The 22,175-nt window shown below is 36.6% G+C and overlaps 1 protein-coding gene across 2 annotated transcripts in view; it reads left to right on the top strand.

Moving 5' to 3' along the window:
- TBC1D32 (TBC1 domain family member 32) overlaps positions 1-22,175 on the top strand; it is a 197,457-nt gene that overhangs the window by 130,926 nt on the left and 44,356 nt on the right. For both annotated transcript variants that reach the window (XM_087444041.1, XM_014781194.2), the window contains exons 27-28: positions 6,706-6,831; positions 20,146-20,229. In XM_087444041.1, coding sequence (XP_087300167.1) covers positions 6,706-6,831; positions 20,146-20,229 — 210 coding nt within the window. The remainder of the gene's footprint in view (positions 1-6,705; positions 6,832-20,145; positions 20,230-22,175) is intronic.

Below are 22,175 nucleotides of genomic sequence, written 5' to 3'. Positions count from 1 at the left end.
TGAAACAAGCATATCTGTAGCAACCAAGGGAAATAGATCACCTGCTAGTTTAGATGCAGGTGATAAGGGAAAACTAATTCCTCATTTTTTGAGACCTCGTCACTAATTTCTCCTATAGTAAGTGCTTAATTATCACATACTAAGCAAAAGTGATAATTCCAAAATGAGGAATAATCTGTATAAAATATAGATGTCATGTGTTAAGAACACAGAGTTGTTCAAACAAAATAAACATGTATAAGAATCTAGATACTCTCAAATTTAGAGAGTACAGAGAACTAACAGGGAATTTAGGCATCTTTCCAACTGCTTCTTAGAGACCACTCCAAAGTCCCCCCTTGTTTATTATGATAAGAGTTAACTGAAATGACTGTGTTAACCTACATGGAAGAAGAGAAGACGATAAGCAAAAACACAAATGGAAAGCAAATATTCCACAGATAAGCTGCAGGATAATAGAAGGGTGACTGTCTAAATTAAGCCTAGGAATCTGTTGCTAGTTAATGAAATCTTCCGTTTATCTTGTTTCTTTTGCAGCATCTGTTATGATATTCTGTGTAAAGTAGGCATTCAGAATTACTGACTGACATCCTAGGAAAGAAGTACTAAAAGTTTTCTGTGTAAATAGCAGATTTTCTTTGCATTTATATTGAGCTTACATTTTTCCTCCCCTTGAAATTGAGGTTCTTTTTTTTATGTTATAATAATCTTATAATCAATATAATCATTTTTTTCTATATAATAATCTTTTGAGAAACAGATTACACAATATCCTCAGGTATGAAAAGACTGTAGTGTTTACCATAAAGAATTTCGGAATGAAATATTGTCAGCTATGATTGGTGAATTTTGTAAACATGAAACTTGATATTTCCTTTTTTTCTCCATTTTCCTCAATGGTAGCAAGAAATGAGTTTAAAATAGATATTTTACTTTCTCTCCCAGTTTTTCATGGTTGCCTATAAATCATAGTGGTCGAAGGAGCACTGAGAGGAGGAGCATATCCTTCTCTATCTTACTTACTGGATACAACAAACCTTTCTTGGAAAACAAAATAGTAGTTCTCCATGATGACTTCATCATAGCTAGATGTATAATCGATATTCTGAAACCTAATTTATTGTATGATACTATGTCTAAAAATAATACTGTATGTTTAGAAGTATGTGAAAATGATTGCTATTAAAAATAAAGTGTGAGTTAAGAAAAGGATTATTCAATCAATATACAGAATGTAGACCTGGGTTCTTCCTGGTGAAATAGATAAATTGTTTTTTTCATTTAACCCTAAAAAGTGAATATTTGTTTCATTACAGGAAACTGGATTGTACCCAGAAAGCAACCAGAATCTCATATGAAGATATATTAATGAGAATTTTTTTTTGGTGGAAGTATTCTTAATTTATTTTTTATTGTAGTAACATTGGTTTGTAACGTTGTATAAATTTCAGGCATACATCATTATACTTCTGTTTCTGCATTGATTACATCATGTTCACCACCCAAATACTAATTACAATCCATCACCACACACATGTGCCTAATCATCCCTTTTGCCGTCCTCTCTCCCCTCCTCCCCTCTGGTAACCACCAATCCATTAATGAGAATTTTAAAAACGTATACTTTAAAACACTTTAATATAGTGATTAGGGTTCTTGCAAGTGAATCATTTTATTCATACTTTTAATTTAGTGAGTTCTAACATAGACTTTATACCAAGTTATGAGCCATAACTGCTCATATTTTAGTGACACTAGTATGCTCAGAAGCTTTTAGTCACTTAAGTAACTTTCAATTAGACACACATTTATATACACATATCTGTAGATAACCAATTTTTATATACAACAAAATGCCCATTTTAAGAATACAGTTTGAATTTTGACAAATATCTATGCCCACATAACCACCACCAAAATCAAAATATAGAACATTTTCATGACCCACAAAAGTTCCTTTTTGTTCCTTGCAGTCAACTTCTCTCCACCACCAGCTGCCAACAATCACTGATATTTTTCTATTACTGTACATTAGGATTTCTCAGCCTCAGAACTATGTATTAACATTTTGGGCTGGGTAATTGCTTGTTGTCAGAGGGTGCTGTCCTGTGCATTATAGGATTTTTAGCAGCATCCCTGATCTCTATACACTGGATACCAGTAGAACTCTCTTTGTACCCACTACTCCCATTGTGACATCCAGAAATGTCTGTAGACATTGCTTAAATATCCCCTACAGGGCAAAACCTAGTCCCTTTGAGAACCAAATTAGTTTTTCCTATTCTAGTGTTTCATACAAATAGAATCATATAGGATACTTTCTTTGTGCCTCGTTTCTTTCTCTTGGCATGATGGTTTTGAGATCCATCCAGTTTGTTACATGTACCGTTCACTTGTTTCTTTTTACTGAGTGGGAATCCAGTATTGATAAACTACAACTTGGTTAAACATCCACGTTTTCATTCTTATTTTCTTTAAATCTTTAAAAATAGCAGCTTTAAAATCTTTGCTAATTGTATCACCTCCGTCCTTTCTGAGTCTTTCTATTAATTGATTTATCTACTAGTTATGAGTCACATTTTTGCATTTTCTCATGTTAATTATTTTTTTTACATTGAATAATGGACATTATTAATTTTACGTGGCTGGGTGCTGGATTTTGTTTTCTTTAAAGAATAGGGACATTTTTTGGCATGCCATCAAGTTCCTCGTGGATCACTTTGATCTTTCAAGGCTTTCATTTTTGTATTAGAGTAGTTATAGAATTGCCTTTACTTTATGGCTAATTTAACTCTATTACTAAGGTGTGACTTTTCTGGCACCTCCGTGGAATACCCTGGTAATTAAGGGGGACTCTTCACTCTGTTTGGAACTTAGACTCTTCTAGCCCTGTGTACATACTCTGTTGCCCAGCCTTGTGGAGTTTCACTCTTCACCTGCACAGCTGATGAATTTGCAACCAGCTTATACAGATGTCTGGAGTTCTTCCTCTGCTCTTCCTTTCCAATACTCTGATCCACAAATTTTAACCTCCTCGGTGTCTCTACTATTTGACTTCTGTCTCTTCAACTCAGCAAGACCTCCATGACATCCCCCTTCCTGCACAGTGATCTTGAAAATGCCTTCATGAAAAAAACTGCACCAGTTGTAAAGCTCACCTCAATAGGTTCCCTTTTCTCAGACATGACAGTCCTGCACTGTCTATTGGCCAATGTCTGAAAACAGTATTTGATATATTTTATCCAGTTTTCTAGTTGTTTACAGCAGGAGGGCAAGTCTATTCCCAGTTCCTCCATCATGACTAGAGTAAAACTTGTTTTTTAATTTTTTTGTGTGATTATAAACATAGAATTTGAGGTTTCCCCAAATTCCTATGTATCATTCATATTTGTTCTACTCACATAATCACTAATTTAGAGTTATTGTGTTCTGATGGTCCCATTCCTAAGATTCCATTTCCCTGTGTCTCATTCTCCCTGTCCAAGGGCCTTTGCTGGAGTAACACTATTGGCCTCTCTCTGGATTTCCTCACTTATTCTGCACAAAGTTAGGTAGGAAGCATGTTGAGTAGGTGAATTTGGGAGAAGGAATGGAAAATCTTGGATTAGCCTACTTGTAGGCTGTCCTTTCAAGTTAGCCTATCTTTAGGTCATATTCACACCTTTTCTAACAAGTGCGGTCAGGAAAGGACTTTGTTGTGTCTCATTGTTTGTGATTGAGTAGGTTTATTCAGTTCAGGGGAGACATTTGGAAGCCCATGTGGCAGCAGATCCAAGAAATGGTGCCTAATTTACCTGTTTTGGTACTAACACAGATATTTTGAACTCCATTTATCTGTTCCTATCTGCTTCTTAGTTGGCCCTAAATTTAGAGGGGGAAATAAAGAAAGTATCATTCCCCTCAAACTCAATAATATCACAGATATACGTGTTTTTCAGTTAACATTATATGAAATCACTAGATATTTTTAACTGTGAAGAATGCAAATTGAAAAGCTCACACTCGCATTGAAGGCTGGGGGAAACCATAACCACAAATATGTAAAGGATTCAAAGCTGCCTCTCTAGGAGTCTTGTAGCCTCTCTGTCTCCAGCTCAGCATTTCTTTATTACCTCAAATCCTATTTCCAGGTATCCACATTGGACCCTTCAGTCCACCAACCAATAGATTCAGATGCATACCTGCTACTTCAGTGCTGTTTACAGTCATAGTGCCTTGTGCTCTTTTCCTTAGAATGAGATGATGAAAAAGTGAAACAATAGCAAATGTGAAAGGAGAGAAGAGAGCAAAAGGAAGAGTGTGGAGCAGGAGGGAAGAGGGGCAGGATAGCATAGGATTTTTAAATAGCAGGTAATTTATGAAAGAGCTACATGGACATCCATGGTTATAAGAGACAGGGCTACACATGGATAGAAAAGATGACATAGAGAGGGAAACAAAGATGAAAAACAGCTGCGTTTGTCTTTGTGATCATGTGCCACTAGTGATTCTTATTAGGCTCTAGGTGGTGTGTTCTTGTGAAATAACTTGGGAAATTCTAAATGGAAACTAAAAATTCCATTTTAATGCTGTTGAATTAAGTCTTTTGCCTAATTTATATCAAGATACATTTAACATTAAAACTTTGTTATTAATAACATAATTTTCAAGAAAATCATTTCTTGAAAATTTTCAAGAAAAATATTTCTTGAGTTTAGATTAAAGGTTTTGAGAGTTTTTATTAAAAAGAATCATTTTCTCCTTTGATTTACTCTATTTAATTTTTCTGTAGTTATTACTTCTGATAGAGGCTATTTATGAAATGTTACAGGATTATTCTGGCCGTAATATTCAAAGAGAATATATTAGATTAGTACTAAATATCAGAATTACACATTCTTTTTGGTTTATGTGTATTTATGTGAGTATGTGTATATTTGTTATCTTTATTCGAATACTCATGTGTTTGTATGAAAGAGTATTTCTGTAGCTTTGATACGAGGAGGTTTTTTGTAACCTAAATGTCAAATAGCAAAATACTTAAGTTATTATTTATATGTTTAATCATACAATTTTATATATGATAGCCATGAGGACTGTGAGGATACAAGCTTCTTATTTAGGGCTAAATAAAACCAATTTAGATCGTAGGAATGATATGTATATCTTGATTACACTATTATAATCTGTGTGTATGTGTGTACACACATATACAGACATAAACACACATACATTTGCATTGACATGTCAGTTTCATGAGGGCAAGTGACCTTATCTGTCTTGATTGTTATAGCCACATGAGAGGAACTCCATACATATTTATTGAATGTATTTTTACAATGATTAGATGGAAAAATAAAATTAAAATAGCTTGGTATGGTGGAAAGATTAATTTTTAAAACCTGTAAGAATAAGGACTTTATTATAATTTTATTCATCTTAAGAAAAAGGTGAAGAGTTGGTTGAAACCCTTTCTAGCATGAGGTTGACCACTGGTGTCTTCCTGGTGGTATTTATCATCCGAAGTAGAGATTAGGTGGAGGTATTTTGTAGTATTAGTGTTCTGAGACCACATCTGTGGGCAGAAGCAATCAGGCCTTTGAACCTATATTTTCAAAAGTTTCTTGTTCCCTTTGATCTCCAACATCACTTTCAAGAAAAGTGGTAAGAAGAATGAATTCATGTGACTACCTACCCCCCTCACCATGCTCTTATGGAAAATAAGAGAACATCTTTGCTTCTTTTACTCCCCCTTGAATTTTTACCTATGTGTGTTAGAAAATACCATATATGCCTGTATGTATACATACTTGTATATCCTTTTTTAATGACACCTAAATCTTCATTTAATATATTATTTATAGACATTTTCAATACAAAATCTCATGGGAATAAAATTAAAATGGAAGATGGAAAAATCTCATGGGAATAAAATTAAAATGAAAAAACAAAACTAAAATTGGATGGAAGTCACCAAGTATTCATGAAATTGCTTACAAAGAAAAGTTATATTTTAGCCGTAAATACGCTTTCAGTACCATTCATTTTTAGTATAATTTTTTTCAAGGAAAGGAAATAAATGATTGACTAGCGATTTTCTACGCTTATGCTTTCTTTCTGCTTTTAAATGAATAAAATTGTGCCTGAATGTACATGAAGAATAAATAATGTTCATGTAAATCTATGTAGTGAACTCTTAAGGTCCACACTGTCTATTAAATCAAATACTCAGTAATGAGTCATGTTCATATAAGAAAAAGAGTATTCGGGCCGGCTCCGTGGCTTGGCGGTTGAGTGCGCGCGCTCTGATGCTGGCGGCCCGGGTTCGGATCCCGGGCGCGCCCCGAGGCATCACATCTCCGTCCAACCCGAGGCTGAGTCCCACGTACAGCAACTAGAAGGATGTGAACCTACGACATACAACTGTCTACTGGGGCTTTGGGGGGAAAAAACGAATTAAAAAAAAAAAAAAAAGAAAAAGAGTATTCAAGAATTATGGTTATAAATCAATAATCTATTTTTAGGAGCTTTTAATAAATGTGGTAGAAAGCAACTGATGGTGTAAGATGTAATTATAGAAAAATGTCTATTTTCCTTTGAAAGCCATATATATTCTATACTTTTTCTGGAATTTATAACTGTTTACATACTTAACAGTAATACTTATTTTTCAGTGTACCTAGCATGTCTTATTATAATAATATAACATGCTATCTTTCTTCTTAGACAATGATCTTGGCAAACTTTTGTTACACTTTAAAATGTCTGATAAACAAACTGAGTGGATAGAAAACTGCCGAAGACAATTTTGCAAACTGATGAAGGCCAAACCCGATCTAATCAGTGGAGGTGGTGAGTATGTTGTTTAATTTTTGTGGATTTTTTGTGTGAAAATTTTATTAATAGAAGCTGTGTTTCCTGAAGATTAGTACTGGCATGTCTAGAATACATAATACTAATTCCAGAAATCCATTGACTTCTGATTAACTTATGATCCTGAAGAACAAAAATTAAAGTCTGAGAAACTACTAAGGTTTTTTTGAACTAAGAGGTCTTGGTAAGCAGACATGGAACACTGATCTACCTTTGGCTGGGTAACAGGTTGCTTGGTTTCACTCGCTTTCACCTGAATATACTAGACTGCTATAATTTTGGCAACCTTATTGAACTTTTTATTGACAGATATTTTGAAACTCTGCCACATCCAGCCAAATAAATTTAACTCCTAAGGAAATTTTGTTTTGAGGGAATAGCTATGTTTTTATTTATTTTTTTTGTGAGGAAGATCAGCCCTGTGCTAACATCTGCCAATCCTCCTCTTTTTTTGCTGAGGAAGACTGGCCCTGGGCTAACATCCGTGGCCATCTTCCTCCACTTTATATGGGACGCCACCACAGCGTGGCTTGCCAAGCAGTGCGTCGGTGCGCACCCGGGATCCCAACCCACGAACCCCGGGCCGCCGCAGTGGAGCACGCACAGTTCACCTCTTGCGCCACCGGGCCGGCCGCAGCTATGTTTTGTAAACCAGCTAACAAGCTGTTTTATGTTCAGATGTTTATATATGCATTTGTTTCCTAAAAATCATCATTTTTTAAAAATTTTTTATTTATTGCAGTAACATTGGTTTATAACATTGTAAAAATTTCAGGTGTACATCATTATACTTCTATTTCTGCATAGATTACATCATGTTCACCACCAAAATACTAATTACAACCCATCACCACACACATGCACCGAATTATCCCTTTCACCCTCCTCCCTCCCCACTTCCCCTCTGGTAAAGACCAATCCAATCTCTGTCCCTATGTGTTTGTTTATTGTTGTTATTATCTACTACTTAATGAAGGAAATCATACGGTATTTGACCTTCTCCCTCTGACTTATTGCACTTTGCATAATACCCTCAATGTCCATCCATATTGTCACAAATGGCTGGATTTCATCGTTTCTTATGGCTGAGTAGTATTCCATTGTGTATATATACCACATCTTCTTTATCCATTCGTCCCTTGATGGGCACCTAGGTTGCTTCCAAGTCTTGGCTATTGTGAATAATGCTGCAATGAACACAGGGGTGCATGTACCGTTACAAATTGGTGTTTTCAAGTTCTTTGGATAAATACCCAACAGTGGAATAGCTGGATCATATGGTAGTTCTATCCTTGATTTTTTGAGGAATCTCCATACTGTTTTCCATAGTGGCAGCACCAGTTTGCACTCCCACCAGCAGTGTATGAGAGTTCCCTTCTCTCTACATCCTCTCCAACACTTGTTGTTTCCTGTCTTGTTAATTATAGCCATTCTGACAGGCGTGAGGTGATATCTCATTGTAGTTTTGATTTGCATTTCCCTGATAGTTAATGATTTTGAACATCTTTTCATGTGTCTGTTGGCCATCTGTATATCTTCTTTGGAGAAATGTCTGTTCAGGTCTTTTGCCCATTTTTTAATTGGGTTGTTAGATTTTTGTTGTTGAGATGCATGAATTCTTTATATATTTTGGAGATTAAGCACTTATCAGATGTATGGTTTGCAAATATCTTCTCCCAATTGTTAGGTTGTATTTTCGTTTTGTTGATGGTTTCCTTTGCTGTGCAGAAGCTTTTTAGTTTGATGTAGTCCCATTTGTGTATTTTTTCTATTGTTTCTCTTGTCTGGTCAGACGTGGTGGTTGAAAATATGTTGCTAAGACCGAGGTCAAAGAGCATACTGCCTATGTTTTCTTCTAGAAGTTTCATCATTTCAGGTCTTACGTTCAAGTCTTTAATCCATTTTGAGTTAATTTTTGTGTATGGTGTAAGGTAAGGGTCTACTTTCATTTTTTTGCGTATGGCTATCCAGTTTTCCCAACACTATTTGTTGAAGAGACTTTCTTTTCTCCATTGTATGTTCTTGGCTCCTTTGTCGAAGATTAGCTGTCCATAGATGTGTGGGTTTATTTCTGGGCTTTTGATTCTATTCCATTGATCTGTGTGTCTGTTTTTGTGCCAGTACCATGCTGTTTTGGTTACTATTGCTTTATAGTATATTTTGAAATCAGGGAGTGTGATACCTCCAGCTTTGTTCTTTTTTCTCAGGATTCCTTTAGGTATTCGGAGTCTTTTGTTGTTCCATATAAATTTTAGGATTCTTTGTTCTATTTCTGTGAAAAATGTTGTTGGAACTTTGATAGGGATTGCATTGAATCTATAGATTGCTTTAGGAAGTATGGACATCTTAACTATGTTAATTCTTCCAATGCAAGAGCACGAAATATCTTTCCATTTCTTTGTGTCTTCTTCAATTTCTTTCAGCAATGTTTTATAGTTTTCGGTGTACAGATTTTTCACCTCTTTGGTTAAGTTTATTCCTAGGTATTTTATTCTTTTTGTTGCAATTGTAAATGGGATTGTATTCTTAATTTCTCTTTCTGCTACTTCATTGTTAGTATTCTGCTACTTCATAGTTAGTTGCATAGAAATGCAACTGATTATTATATGTTGATTTTGTATCCTGCAACTTTACCGTATTTGTTTATTACTTCTAAAAGTTTTTTGGTGGATTCTTTAGGGTTTTCTATATATAAAATCATGTCATCCGCAAATAGCGACGGTTTCACTTCTTCCTTTACAATTTGGATCCATTTTATTTCTTTTTCTTGCCTGATTGCTCTGGCTAGGACTTCCAGTACTATGTTAAATAGGAGTGGTCAGAATGGGCATCCTTGTCTGGTTCCTGTTCTTAGAGGGATAGCTTTCAGTTTTTCACCATTGAGGATGATATTAGCTGTGGGTTTCTCATATATGGCCTTTATTATGTTGAGGTACTTTCCTCCTATACCCATTTTATTCAGAGTTTTTATCATAAATGGATGCTGTATCTTGTCAAATGCTTTCTCTGCATCTATTGAGATGATCATGTGATTTTTATTCTTCATTTTATTAATGTGGTGTATTATTTTGGTTGATTTGCGAATGTTGAACCATCCCTGCATACCTGGAATAAATCCCACTTGATCATGGTGTATAATCTTTTTAATGTATTCTTGTATGCGATTTGCTAGTATTTTGTTGAGGATTTTCGCATCGATGTTCATCAGTGATATTGGCCTGTAATTTTCTTTTTTGTGTTGTCCTTGTCTGGTTTTGGTATCAAAGTAATGTCGGCTTCATGGAATGAGTTAGGGATCTTCCCCCCATCCTCAATTTTTTGGAAGAGTTTGAGAAAGATAGGTGTTAAGTCCTCTTTGAATGTTTGGTAAAGTTCACCAGGGAAGCCATCTGGTCCTGGACTTTTATTTTTGGGGAGGTTTTTGATTACTGTTTCAATCTCCTTACTGGTGATTGGTCTATTCAAATTCTCTACTTCTTGATCCAGTTTTGGAAGGTTGTATGATTCTAAGAATTTATCCATTTCTTCCAGATTGTCGAATAGGTTGGCATATAGCTTTTCATAGTATTCTCTTATAATCTTTTGTATTTCTGAGGTGTCTGTTGTAATTTCTCCTCTTTCATTTCTGATTTTACTTATTTGTGCCTTCTCTCTGTTTTTCTTGATGAGTCTAGCTAAAGGTTTGTCAATTTTGTTTATCTTTTCAAAGAACCAGCTCTTGGTTTATTAATTTCTTCTATTTTTTTTTTAGTCTCTATTTCATTTATTTCTGTTTTTATTTTTATTATTTCCCTTCTTCTACTGATTTTGGGCTTTTCTTATTCTTCTTTTTCCAATTTCTTTAGGTGCATTGTTAGATTGTTTATTTGAGATTTTTCTTGCTTGTTGAGATAGGCCTGTATTGCTATAAACTTCCCTCTTAGAACCACTTTTGCTGTATCCCATAAATTCTGGCATGTCGTATTTTCATTTTCATTTGTCTCCAGTTATTTTTTGATTTCTCCTTTGATTTCTTCATTGACCCAATCTTTGTTCAGTAGCATTTTGTTTAATCTCCACATATTTGTGGCTTTTCTGATTTTCTTTCTATAGTTGATTTCTAGTTTCATACTGTGGTGGTCAGAAAAGGTGCTTGGTATTATTTCAATCTTCTCAAATTTATGGAGTCTTGTTTTGTGGCCTAATATGTGATCAATCCTGGTGAATGTTCCATGTGCATTTGAAAAGAATGTGTATTCTTCGGTTTTTGGATGGAATGCTCTGTATATATCTACTAGGTCCATCTGTTCTAGTGTGTCATTTAAGGCCAATGTTTCCTTACTGATCTTCTGTTCAGATGATCTATCCGTTGGTATAAGTGGAGTGTTAAAGTCTCCTACTATTATTGTGTTACTGTCTATTTCTGTTTTTATGTCTGTTAATAATTACTTTATATATTTAGGTGCACCTACATTGGGTGCATAGATATTTACAAGTGTTATCTGCTCTTGTTGGATTGTTCCCTTGATCATTATGTAGTGCCCTTCTTTGTCTCTTTTTACAGTTTTTGTTTTAAAGTCTATTTTGTCTGATATGAGTATTGCTACCCCAGCTTTCTTTTCATTGCCATTTGCATGGAGTATTTTTTTCCATCCCTTCACTTTCAGTTTGTGAGTGTCTTTAGGTCTGAAGTGTGTCTCTTGTATGGAGCATATATATGGGTCTTGTTGTTTTATCCAATCAGCCACCCTATGCCTTTTAATTGAAGCATTTAGTCCATTAACATTTAATGTAGCTATTGATAAGTATGTACTTTTTGCCATTTTTTACCTTTTTTTTCCTCAGTGTTTTAGTAGTCCTTCTCTGTTCCTTTCTCCTTCTGTACAGAATTGGTGGTCTCTTTAGTTACACCGCTGTCTGAAAGCTCTACTCTTTAACTCCCCTCCTCCCTCATTTTATGTTTTTGATATTATATCTAACCTCTTTTTTGTGCATTTGTATCCATTGCCCTCTTATCATGGAAATAGATAATTTTTCCTATTTGTGCTCTTCCTTTTTCCCCTTAAATCAATCCCTTTAACATTTCTTGTAGCACTGGTTTCTTGGTGACAAACTCCTTTAATTTTAGCTTGTCTGGGAAATTTTTGATCTCTCCTTCCATTTTGAATGATAACCTTGCTGGGTAGAGTGTTCTTGGCTTTAAGTTTTTTCCTTTTAGCTCTTTAAATATATCGTGCCATTCTCTTCTAGCCTTTAAGGTTGCTGCTGAGAAGTCAGGTGATAGCCTGATGGGGTTTCCTTTGTATGTAACTTGTCTTTCTCTTGTGGCTTTTAGGATTCTCTCTTTATCTTTAATTCTGGACATTTTGATTATGATGTGTCTTGGTGTGGGTCTCTTTGGGTTTATCTTGTTTGGGGCTCTCTGTGCCTCCTGTACCTGGATGTCTGTTTCCTTCCTTAGGTTAGGGAAGTTTTCATCTATTATTTCTTGAAATAGATCCTCTGCCCCTTTGTCTCACTCTTCTCCTTCCGGGACATATGTAACATGGATGTTAGTGCGTTTGATGTTGTCCCAGAGGTCCCTTAGACTGTCCTCACTCTTTTTAATTCTTTTCTTTTTTACCTGTTCAGCTTGGGTAATTTCTTCTAGTCTTTCTTCCAGCTCACAGATCCGTTCTTCTGTATCCTCTACTCTGCTTTTGAGTCCCTCTAGTGAACTTTTCATTTCCAGTATTGTATTCTTCCTTTCTGATTGATTCTTTTTTATATCTTCCATTTCTTTGTTGACATTCTCACTGAGTTCATCTATTCTTCTCCCCAGATCAGTGAGCATCCTTAAGACTCTTTGTTTGAACTCTCTGTTGGGTAGATTGCTCATTTCTGTTTCACTTAGTTCCTTTTCTGGGGTTTTGTCCTGTTCCCTTACTTGGAATGTATTCCTTTGCCTCCTCATTTTGCCTCTTTCCCTGTGCTTGTGTCTACGTATTAGGTAGGTCAGCTACGTCTCCTGCTCTTGGATAGCTGACCTTATATAAGTGATTCCTTAGGAGGCCTGCAGTGTGCTTGCCTCAGTTCTCAATGTTCCAGGGGTGACCCCTATGTGGACTATATGTGTCCTTCTGTTGTGGCCTGTTTGCTCTCCCTGTAGGCGCCTAGGGAGGCTGAGTCATGCTCCTGGCCAGCTGTTGTAATGTTCAGCTGGTTATAGTTGTTGTGGGCCCTTCAGTCTCTTTATCAGGTGTGAGGAGCCCCAGCACAGTTGGCTGCAAGTTCTAATACCACATTTGTGTTGCAGTATTTCTTTTAAGTGAGTAGGCCCCCAGCATGGCAGGTTGTTAGGCTCAGGGGCTTACAAATGCTATAAGCCCCCAGCCTTTAGGTCTCTTGTCAGCTCTCTTAGGATTGCAGCTGGGTGGGGCTGGCCTCAGGCACAGGAGCACCCAATTGTTTCAGGCTTTGGAAGCGGGGTCAAACCCCCTATGTGTGTCTTTGAGAAACACAAGTCTTCTGCAGCTGACAAGCCCTGCCACCCATACGTCCACACACACAATCAACACAGTCCTGCCCCGTGTGCGCGCCCTGACCTCCTGAAGTGGACCCTGTCTCTCCATGGCAGGAGCCCCACACACTCCACCACTGCCCCACACTCTCCACCCGCTCCTTGTGCACGCCCTGCCCCACTGAAGTGGGCTCAGTTGCCAGGCTGCAGAGAATCCGGTCACCAATCTATGCAGGCCCACAAGTTGCCCGAGGGCTTGTTGTTGGGTGGGGCCAGTCCCTAGTGTGGGTTGCCTGCCCTGGCTGAGCTGGATTAAATTGGTGCTCTAGTGCGTGGGGCAGAGCCTGGGCTAGCAGGCCCCGGGGAGAACTGCAATGACGTCTGTGTCAGCACGCCCACACCAGGCCACAACAATGGCCGCCGCCAATGTCCCAGTCCCTGGAGAGGTCTCACCTCTCACTACAATGCACTCAGAGCCTATCAGGTGAGTCTCTTTTCACCAAATCACTGTGCACCTTTTTTTCTGCTGATTTTAATTCACTTTCTGAATTGGGTGAGTTTGCATGTGGGCCCTTTAAGAGCCGGTTTTAATTTCTTTGTGAAGCAGCATTTCTAGGGGTACTCCCAAATGTTTTAATAGCAGCAAAGTCAGATATTATGCCACTCGTCTTGATTGTGCTGGGTCCACAAAATGCCCACAGTGCAGGCGCTCCCCGGCTCAGGGCCCCACACCTCCAGGGAGGGCTGTGGACCTGTGGGCTGCTCCCAGGTGGCCGTGAGGCACTGCGGCTTGTGAAGGCAGTGTTTTTTTCTCTCCAGAATGGAGTTTGTGCCTCTTCCACCTTGATTAGGATTGTCCTTTTGCAGGAGTTCCTCCTATCCAGTTTTCAGTTCTCTCTCAGGGGTAATTTTTCCATGAGTAGTTGTAAATTGGCTGTGTCTGTGGGAGGAGGTGAGTTCAGAGTCTGCCTATGCCACCATCTTGACTTTCCTCCTTGATATCTATAACTTAAAAGTAATTGTGTACTTTATCAGCCATGCTTTTTGTTTTTCATTTTTCTATTATTTGTTATAAAATTAAAAGTGAGAAATAAAAATAAGTTTATATTTTGTTAGTTGGAGAAATTATATTTTCAGAGAAGAGTGATATTTATCTATGACATATTTATATATTTAAAATATTTGTCTATTTATCTAAAGGTAAATATTTATATATATCTAAAAATATATATATTTCTTAATCAAACATTCTCCAAAATTTTAGTGTAAAATGAGCAAACTGTTTTACCCCTAAATGTTTATAAAATATTGTAATTATTTATTTATCATTGGTTGCACAGTGGAGAATATTTAAAATAGATTATCAGTGGGTTTTACACATACCAGAAGGTACAGAACAAATTGAGAAATCAGCAGCTTGGTATAATGTTCAGTTAAACATGTAGTTCCTGAGTTTCTCTAATGGGGAAAGTGATAAGACAAAGAAAATCACCTGTTCAGCCATTATCCATGACTCTGAAACACGATAAACAAGTATAACAGTAACATTAAAACTGTTTTCTATTTGGAATCTTGGGGTACTTCCCACGAGTCTTGACCTCAATTATCTATTATGCTGATATAGTGCCCACCATTAGATTGTAAGCTACTTTATTATAATTTTATTTATTTATTTTTTCCCCCCCAAAGCCCCAGTAGATAGTTGTATGTCATAGCTGCACATCCTTCTAGTTGCTGTATGTGGGACATGGCCTCAGCATGGCCGGACAAGCAGTGCGTCGGTGCGCGCCCAGGATCTGAACCTGGGCCGCCAGCAGCAGAGCGCGCGTACTTAACCTCTAAGCCACGGGGCCGGCCCTAAGCTACTTTAAAAAATAGATTTAGACTTCTGCCTGGCATGATGTAGTGGCTTACACAAAACTCAGTTACTCTTCATATTGACTTTATAAGATAGTCTACATTTGATGGATAAGGAAACTGAGACCTGGAAATGATAGGTAACTAGCCCAGTTCACAGTGGCAGAGCCAAGATGTGAACCCAGGCAGCCTGACACCAAAATCCATGCTCTGTATCACTTTGCTGTACTACCTCTTTGCACCTGCTCTTTAGTGCCTAATGTTTTGCACATCAGAGGCAAACAACATTTATCGAAAAAACACGGGTAAGCATAATACTGGTTTAGATAGATTATGATAAAATGTTTAACATCTCCAGTATCTCATAACATACTTATTTCCTGTCAACTAAGATGAACTAATTTTAGAGGTAAGCTCAATGAAGAAATATTAAACCAATTTATGCTTTTGTGAGGCAGGCATACTTCTTTATGTATGTGTGTATGTGTACACACATGTACAGTCTGGCTCTGTAATCTGGTTCAACTCGGGTCTTAACTGTCTACAGTTATCAAGAACAAAACGTTTTTCAATTATCATCACCTATTCTCCAGTTTCTCCCTAAAAATCTCTGTATAAGGTTCTGTAATACATAATAAATACTGTGTACATTCATTAATATTTTTTCATAATTATGAGTGAATGAATTAATCTTAATTTCTCTGTAAATTATGTGGTCTGAATCCAAAAGGAACTAGACAAAAAGGAATTCAATTGACAAGGACTTATTAAGAACCTACTTGTTGACTTCCTGTTCTGCTCCCTGCTATGGGCAGCTACTCTCCTTTGTGGTAATGGTCAGGGAGGGGAGAGAGGAAGAACCACCCATCAATACTCTTCCCAAATTGATTTAAACTCAGGCCATCTACACAGCTACCAGGAGAGAGAATTTCCAACTTTCTTAGACTTGGGCTCCTGGTATTTCTGGAGTTTTCCTTCCAAGCTTTCAGTTTATAAGAACAAGTGAGACAATGTGGATGTATGATTACATGATATTCCTACACTCACTTGTAATGAGTCGCTGGGAGAAGTGATAGGTTATATGACCCAAAGCTCACAGGCTCAAGTTAATCTTTTAAAACGTTAAGTCAGATTCTTCCTTTTCATGACCTTATTTTTGTCTGTGTGTCTCTCCTCCACCCCACCCCATCCTCAACTATATCCCAGACCTTTTCCCTAAGATAGAGCTAACTAGGACATGTTTGCTAAACCTCTAATTAATTTCCCTCGTTTTTATGTGTTGATTTCATTCAGCATTGAGAGATAACATAGTTAGACACTCTACTCTACTAGATTGAATTTCAAATATGTTCATAGGCTACCTCTTTTTATTCATTAAAATAGAAATCATTCTACAGTTCTGCTTTTTTTCTTATTGTCAAGATGATCTCTGTAGGTCTGATTGACCTCTAGTTTCTCGTGAATTTACTAAACTAGCCTCTTGATGTCTATCCATCCTAAACGGTAGATTCCATAATCAAGTGCATATTCAATATTTCCTAACTTTTTACATCTGTTTTTCTAAAGTCACCTCCCTACAAAAAGAAGCCTCTGTATTTGTCATATTATCTTCTAATCAATATTTCCCATTAATCTTTTATTTGTGACCTAAGTATATAATTTTAAATATATTCTAAGTTTGTCCTTCCTATATTTGTTCACTAATATTGATAACGTAGTTCATAACCAGAATTCTGGTGTAGGATTCATATAATTTGAGTTGGTCACTAGATAACATGTACAACATGTCTGATAGACAATATTGGAAACTGTGGTATACTTTGTAACTATCTATAATACGTTTTGTGTAACTGTAAGCTTCAGATGCCCAAATGATCACAACTTGGACTTTAAGAGCTTTTCCTTTACTCTGGCCTCTTTGTCCTTTTAAACTTTTTCTTCTGTATGCCTCTGAAAGAATCCTGGTTTAGTCACAACAATGAGGTTGTCCAGACTCACTTTTCCTGCTCTTAAACATAGAGACCAATGGATTCTGGCTCCTTTTAGTGGAGAACAGTGTTGGGGCAAAATTGAGCTCCAACGATCAAGTTAGGTGGCTCCACATAACTACTTCCAGATAACAAGAGGACATGAGCCAAGTCTTCATAAAAAAGTGTATTTTTGTTATTTCTGATTTACTTCTGGCTATATTTTAGTTTCTTTTTATTTTGCTCTGAGCGTTTAATTCAGGCTTTCCTTTTGATCTACCATTTGTTTACATTTCGATGCTGCCCCCCATATTTTAGATTTTATTTGTATGAAATACCGTGGAGAATATCAAAGTATATTCTTCCTCTGACATCCTCTTTTTCTGATTGCCGTCACTAGCATGTACCCAGTTTTGGAACCAGCTATTGTTGTGATGGCAATGCCAAGACAGAAAGCAGAGTCAATATCTAAGTATTCCTGAATGATCTGCCTTCAGGTTTTCCTCAGCAGAAAACCCATGTCCCCTTTTAATACACAAAGATTATAAATTTTGGTTTTATAGTCTACTAATGACATAGTCCTACCCCAAGGAATGAATGTAATTAAAAGAAGGCTCATAATTTAAAATCCTTTATAGAAATTTCAGGTCTGTCATTTAAAATTAAAAAATCCACCTAAGACAAAGCAATATTCTATAGTTTACTTTCTGGATAGTAATATCCTAGAGTTAATTTGTTTTTACAGTTAAGAAGTGTTTCATGACATGAATTAATTTCCTTGAGTTATAGATAATGGAATTTTCAGTGACTTGATGATGAGTGAGGTGGTTGGTCGCACTGAGATAAATAGCCACTCTAGTAATTATGCAGTTCAGCTACACTTAACGTTGGGTTAGAGAGATGAGCCAATGAGATTGTAGCCACAGGTTCAACACCATATGTAGATCAGTTTATAGCATTATTCCATGACTATCGCCTAGCCATCAAAATATTTGGAAATACATGGTGCTGTTCATAAGGTTAGCTGGGCAAAGTGAATATATTGGAATCACTAGAAATCTAGAACCTTCTCCAGGTAGTTCAGTGATGTCATTTTTGCATATGAAGTCTAGAATTACTTTATCTGTAAGCCTCTAATATATTGATCTAATAACATAATTTCATATTTCAAGATCAGTACATGCTGGAAAATAGTGTGCTTTGCAAAGTCTGCAATTAGTCTGGTGACTCATAAGTTTCAAATCATATTGTGTTTAGCTTCTTCACAGATGTGATGAAGAATTTTCTCAATTCACTGAAATGTGTTTCACTGTCTGTCTGATGGCTAAGCATGATTTCGGGCATAGGATTCAAAGAATTGCTTAGCAGTATGCTGTGACTTCTCCCCTTAACTCAAGCACTTTACTTAAATGCATAACATTAACAAACATATGGTTGTGCTAAAATGAGATTTAATTATAGTGAGAGAATTTGTGTCTCTGCATGTGAAGATAGAACCAGTCTAAACAACTATAAGTTTAAATAGTCTACAATACTGGTGTCCTTTCTGATCCTCAACCACTGCATTCTCATACTTTTTAATAGTCTTATTTGAATTTGAAATCAGAATATGAATAGAGTTCAATGAATAAAAATTTTCATTTTTATCTTAAGCCATTAAAATATTGTGAGATGTAGCTTGTCAGAGCTACAATTATTGGAAAGAGTATGTTATTCCTGTTTCATTTTAAATTTTTCACATGTTGAACAGTAATTTTCCTTCATGAATTATATGCTTAAAATGCACTTGGATGTGGAAAAGGGTCCATTCAGTTAATATAGTTCATAGTCAATATCTTAAATGTAACTAGGGCACAATTTTAAAAGGTGCCTAAAGCTTACTTACTCTATGTATAAGCATATCAGTCTATAGAAATATTTCTTTCCAGCAAAATAATCCTGGATTTCATATTAATTCTAATCCACCTAGTTATGTCCATTTTGAGGTAATATATGCAAACACTGTGGCATTATCTATATGGGATTATCAATCCAGGCCAGAAAAGAATCATTTGTCCTTTCTAAGACAGACAGAGGAAGCTTACTTTTTTTTTAATGACTCAGTCTCTACTATTCCATTGATAGAAAGACATCTTTTCAACATTTTTTAAAATTAAAAAACTTTATTTTTTAGAGCATTTTTAGATTCATAGCAAAATTGAGTGGAAAGTACGGAGAGTTCCCATATATATCCTGTCCCTACACATGTACAACCTCCTCCACTATCAACATCTCCCACCAGACTGGTACACTTATTATAATCGACGAACCTGCATTGACACATCATCATCATCCAAAGTTCATAGTTTACATTAGGGTTCACTCTTGGTGTTGTACAGTCTATGAATTTTGACAAATGTATAATGACTTGTATCCACCATTATAGTATCGTGCAGAAGAGTTTCACTGCTGTAAAAATCCTGTACTCTGCCTATCATGCTTTCCTCCCAACAACCCCTGGCAAGCTTACTTTTGATCAGGTTGCCTTGAACAGATACCATCAGTTGGAAAGTTAATAAAACACATAAAATGTCCTGGTTTTGAAAGGAACATGAGCTATGCATTGATCTTGATCTTGGAGTTCATGTAATTTTCTTTTCTGTATGTGTGTATAATGATGACAGGATATTATAGCCTAATTAATGATAATTTTCTTTCTGTATTAAAATCATTTAGCAAATTCTGAAGTAATCCTTAGAGAATCTAAAGATAACACATGCTTGCTTTCCAGTTTTACATTGAATAGGTTCTCAGTGAAGCTATTAAAATTTAATTTACATCAGAAACATTGTTATGAATATTAAAATGTTATGTGTTTTGAATTGGACCCCTTAAGAGCGTAACTGTGAAGAAGTTCAGATGACTTTTATCTGCTAGTCTGTGATTTAGAGATGCATCATCACGTATTATTCTTGACCTTTAATGTCCTAATTATTCTCTTGTTTATTACAGCTTTAGTAGAGTTACTTGAAAAATTTGTGCTTCATCTCTCGGAAAGCCCATCTGAATGCTACTTCCCCTCAGTGGAATATACAGGTACATTTTAAACATTTTGAATTTTGAAAAGTCCTCGGTGTGCAAATAGATAATATTTCATAGAGATGTGTTATTAGATTACAAATATGCCCAAGGTTTCTCATCCTAAAAATCTCTCACTTGGTGCCGTAGACATTCCAGATATCTTTCAGTCTCTTCTGTGCAAATGTCTGGGTTTCCTTATAATTTTCTAACTCCTTTTTGAGATCTTTTTTCCTGTCTACCGTTAAAAGTTGTTTTTCCTTAAGGCAACGTCTTCCACTCTTCTGATTTTATCCACTATCCTCTAATGATCTCATCTGCTCGTACTATTTTACCTACCTTATATATTGATGACTTCTAAATTCACATCTTCTACTCACAGATTTACTGTTAAGCTTCATTCTCATATTTCCAGCTGCTTAATAGGTAAACATCACTTGGATGTGCTACAGAAATCCTCAAACTCGAAATGCCCAACAGCAACCTCACCCCATCATACCATGTTGGTATTCACCCTCCTCCTACATTGTCTATTTTGGTGGGCAGTACAATCATCTACTGTCTATCTAAGCCAGAAACCGAGGAATGATCAACAAGTGAGTCCACATTTCCCTTCCAGTCACCAAACCATGTTAATTCTATGTTCTTGATATATCTCAAGTTTACTTATATTGATCTCTGCTCTTCTTTCTGTTAGTTCAGGCCACTATTACTTCTTGCCTAGGGTGTTAGAGCACCCTCTTTTCCTGGTGTCTCTAATTGTAGTCTGATTTCTTTTTAAAGGTGTTCTTCATGCTGCTCTCAGAGTGCCAATCTGACCCACTCATTCCTCTACCCATTAGCTCAGCACTGACCACTACATAAAAGCCTAAGCTTCTTACTGTGATACCCAAGGTCTTACATTATTCTTCCTGTTTCTTCCTCTCTAGCATCATCCCTTTCTCTCCATGCTTCATGTTTGTTTTTCAGGAACACTACCTATTAGCACTGCCAATTCCCCACCCCCATACACGTTCATTTACACAGCAAATGGATATCGTCCTCTACTATGTAATAGAACTTTTCTAAGCATTTGAACACAGCAGTGACAGAAGACCAAAATTCTTGCCTTCATAGAGTTTACCATCTGGTGGGAAAACAGACAATAAATAAGTAAGTAAAAGATTAAGTATGTCAAATGGTATGATAGCAAATGAGAGATACATAGCAGGGAAGGGGCTAGGGAGTGCTAGTTGGGAATGAGGATTATAATATTAAATAGTGTTCAGACTAGCGGAAGTGGGAGGAAGATATATAGATATTTTCAGGGGAAGAGAATTCCAGCAAATGACCAGGAAGGAGACTAATATGGCTGAAATAGAGTAAGGGGGAAGAATTGTTGGTGTTGAAGTCAGAGAGGAGAGGAAGATATATAAGTTTTGAAAGTCATTTCATTTCTTATGGCTGAGTAGTATTCCATTGTGTAAATATACCACATCTTCTTTATCCATTCGTCCCTTGGTGGGCACTTAGGTTGCTTCCAAGTCTTGGCTATTGTGAATAACACTGCAATGAACAAAGGGGTGCATGTTTCTTTACACATTGGTGTTTTCACGTTCTTTGGGTAAATACCCGGCAGTGGAATAGCTGGATCGTATGGTAGTTCTATCCTTAATTTTTTGAGGAATCTCCATATTATTTTCCATAGTGGCTGCACCAGTTTGCACTCCCACCAGCTGTGTATGAGAAGTAGTATATATACACAATGGAACACTATTCAGCCATAAGAAACGATGAAATCCAGCCATTTGTGACAACATGGATGGACATTGAGGGTATTATGCAAAGTGAAATAAGTCAGAGGGAGAAGGTCAAATACTGTATGATCTCACTCATTAATTAGTAGATAATAACAACAACAAACAACCACATAGAGACAGAGATTGGATTGGTGGTTACCAGGGGGGAAGGGGGGAGGGAGCAGG

The sequence above is a fragment of the Ceratotherium simum genome, chromosome 19, assembly GCF_057802395.1.
Source record: "Ceratotherium simum simum isolate JZ-2026a chromosome 19, ASM5780239v1, whole genome shotgun sequence".
NCBI lineage: Eukaryota > Metazoa > Chordata > Mammalia > Perissodactyla > Rhinocerotidae > Ceratotherium > Ceratotherium simum.
This window is presented reverse-complemented; position numbering and strand designations above follow the sequence as displayed.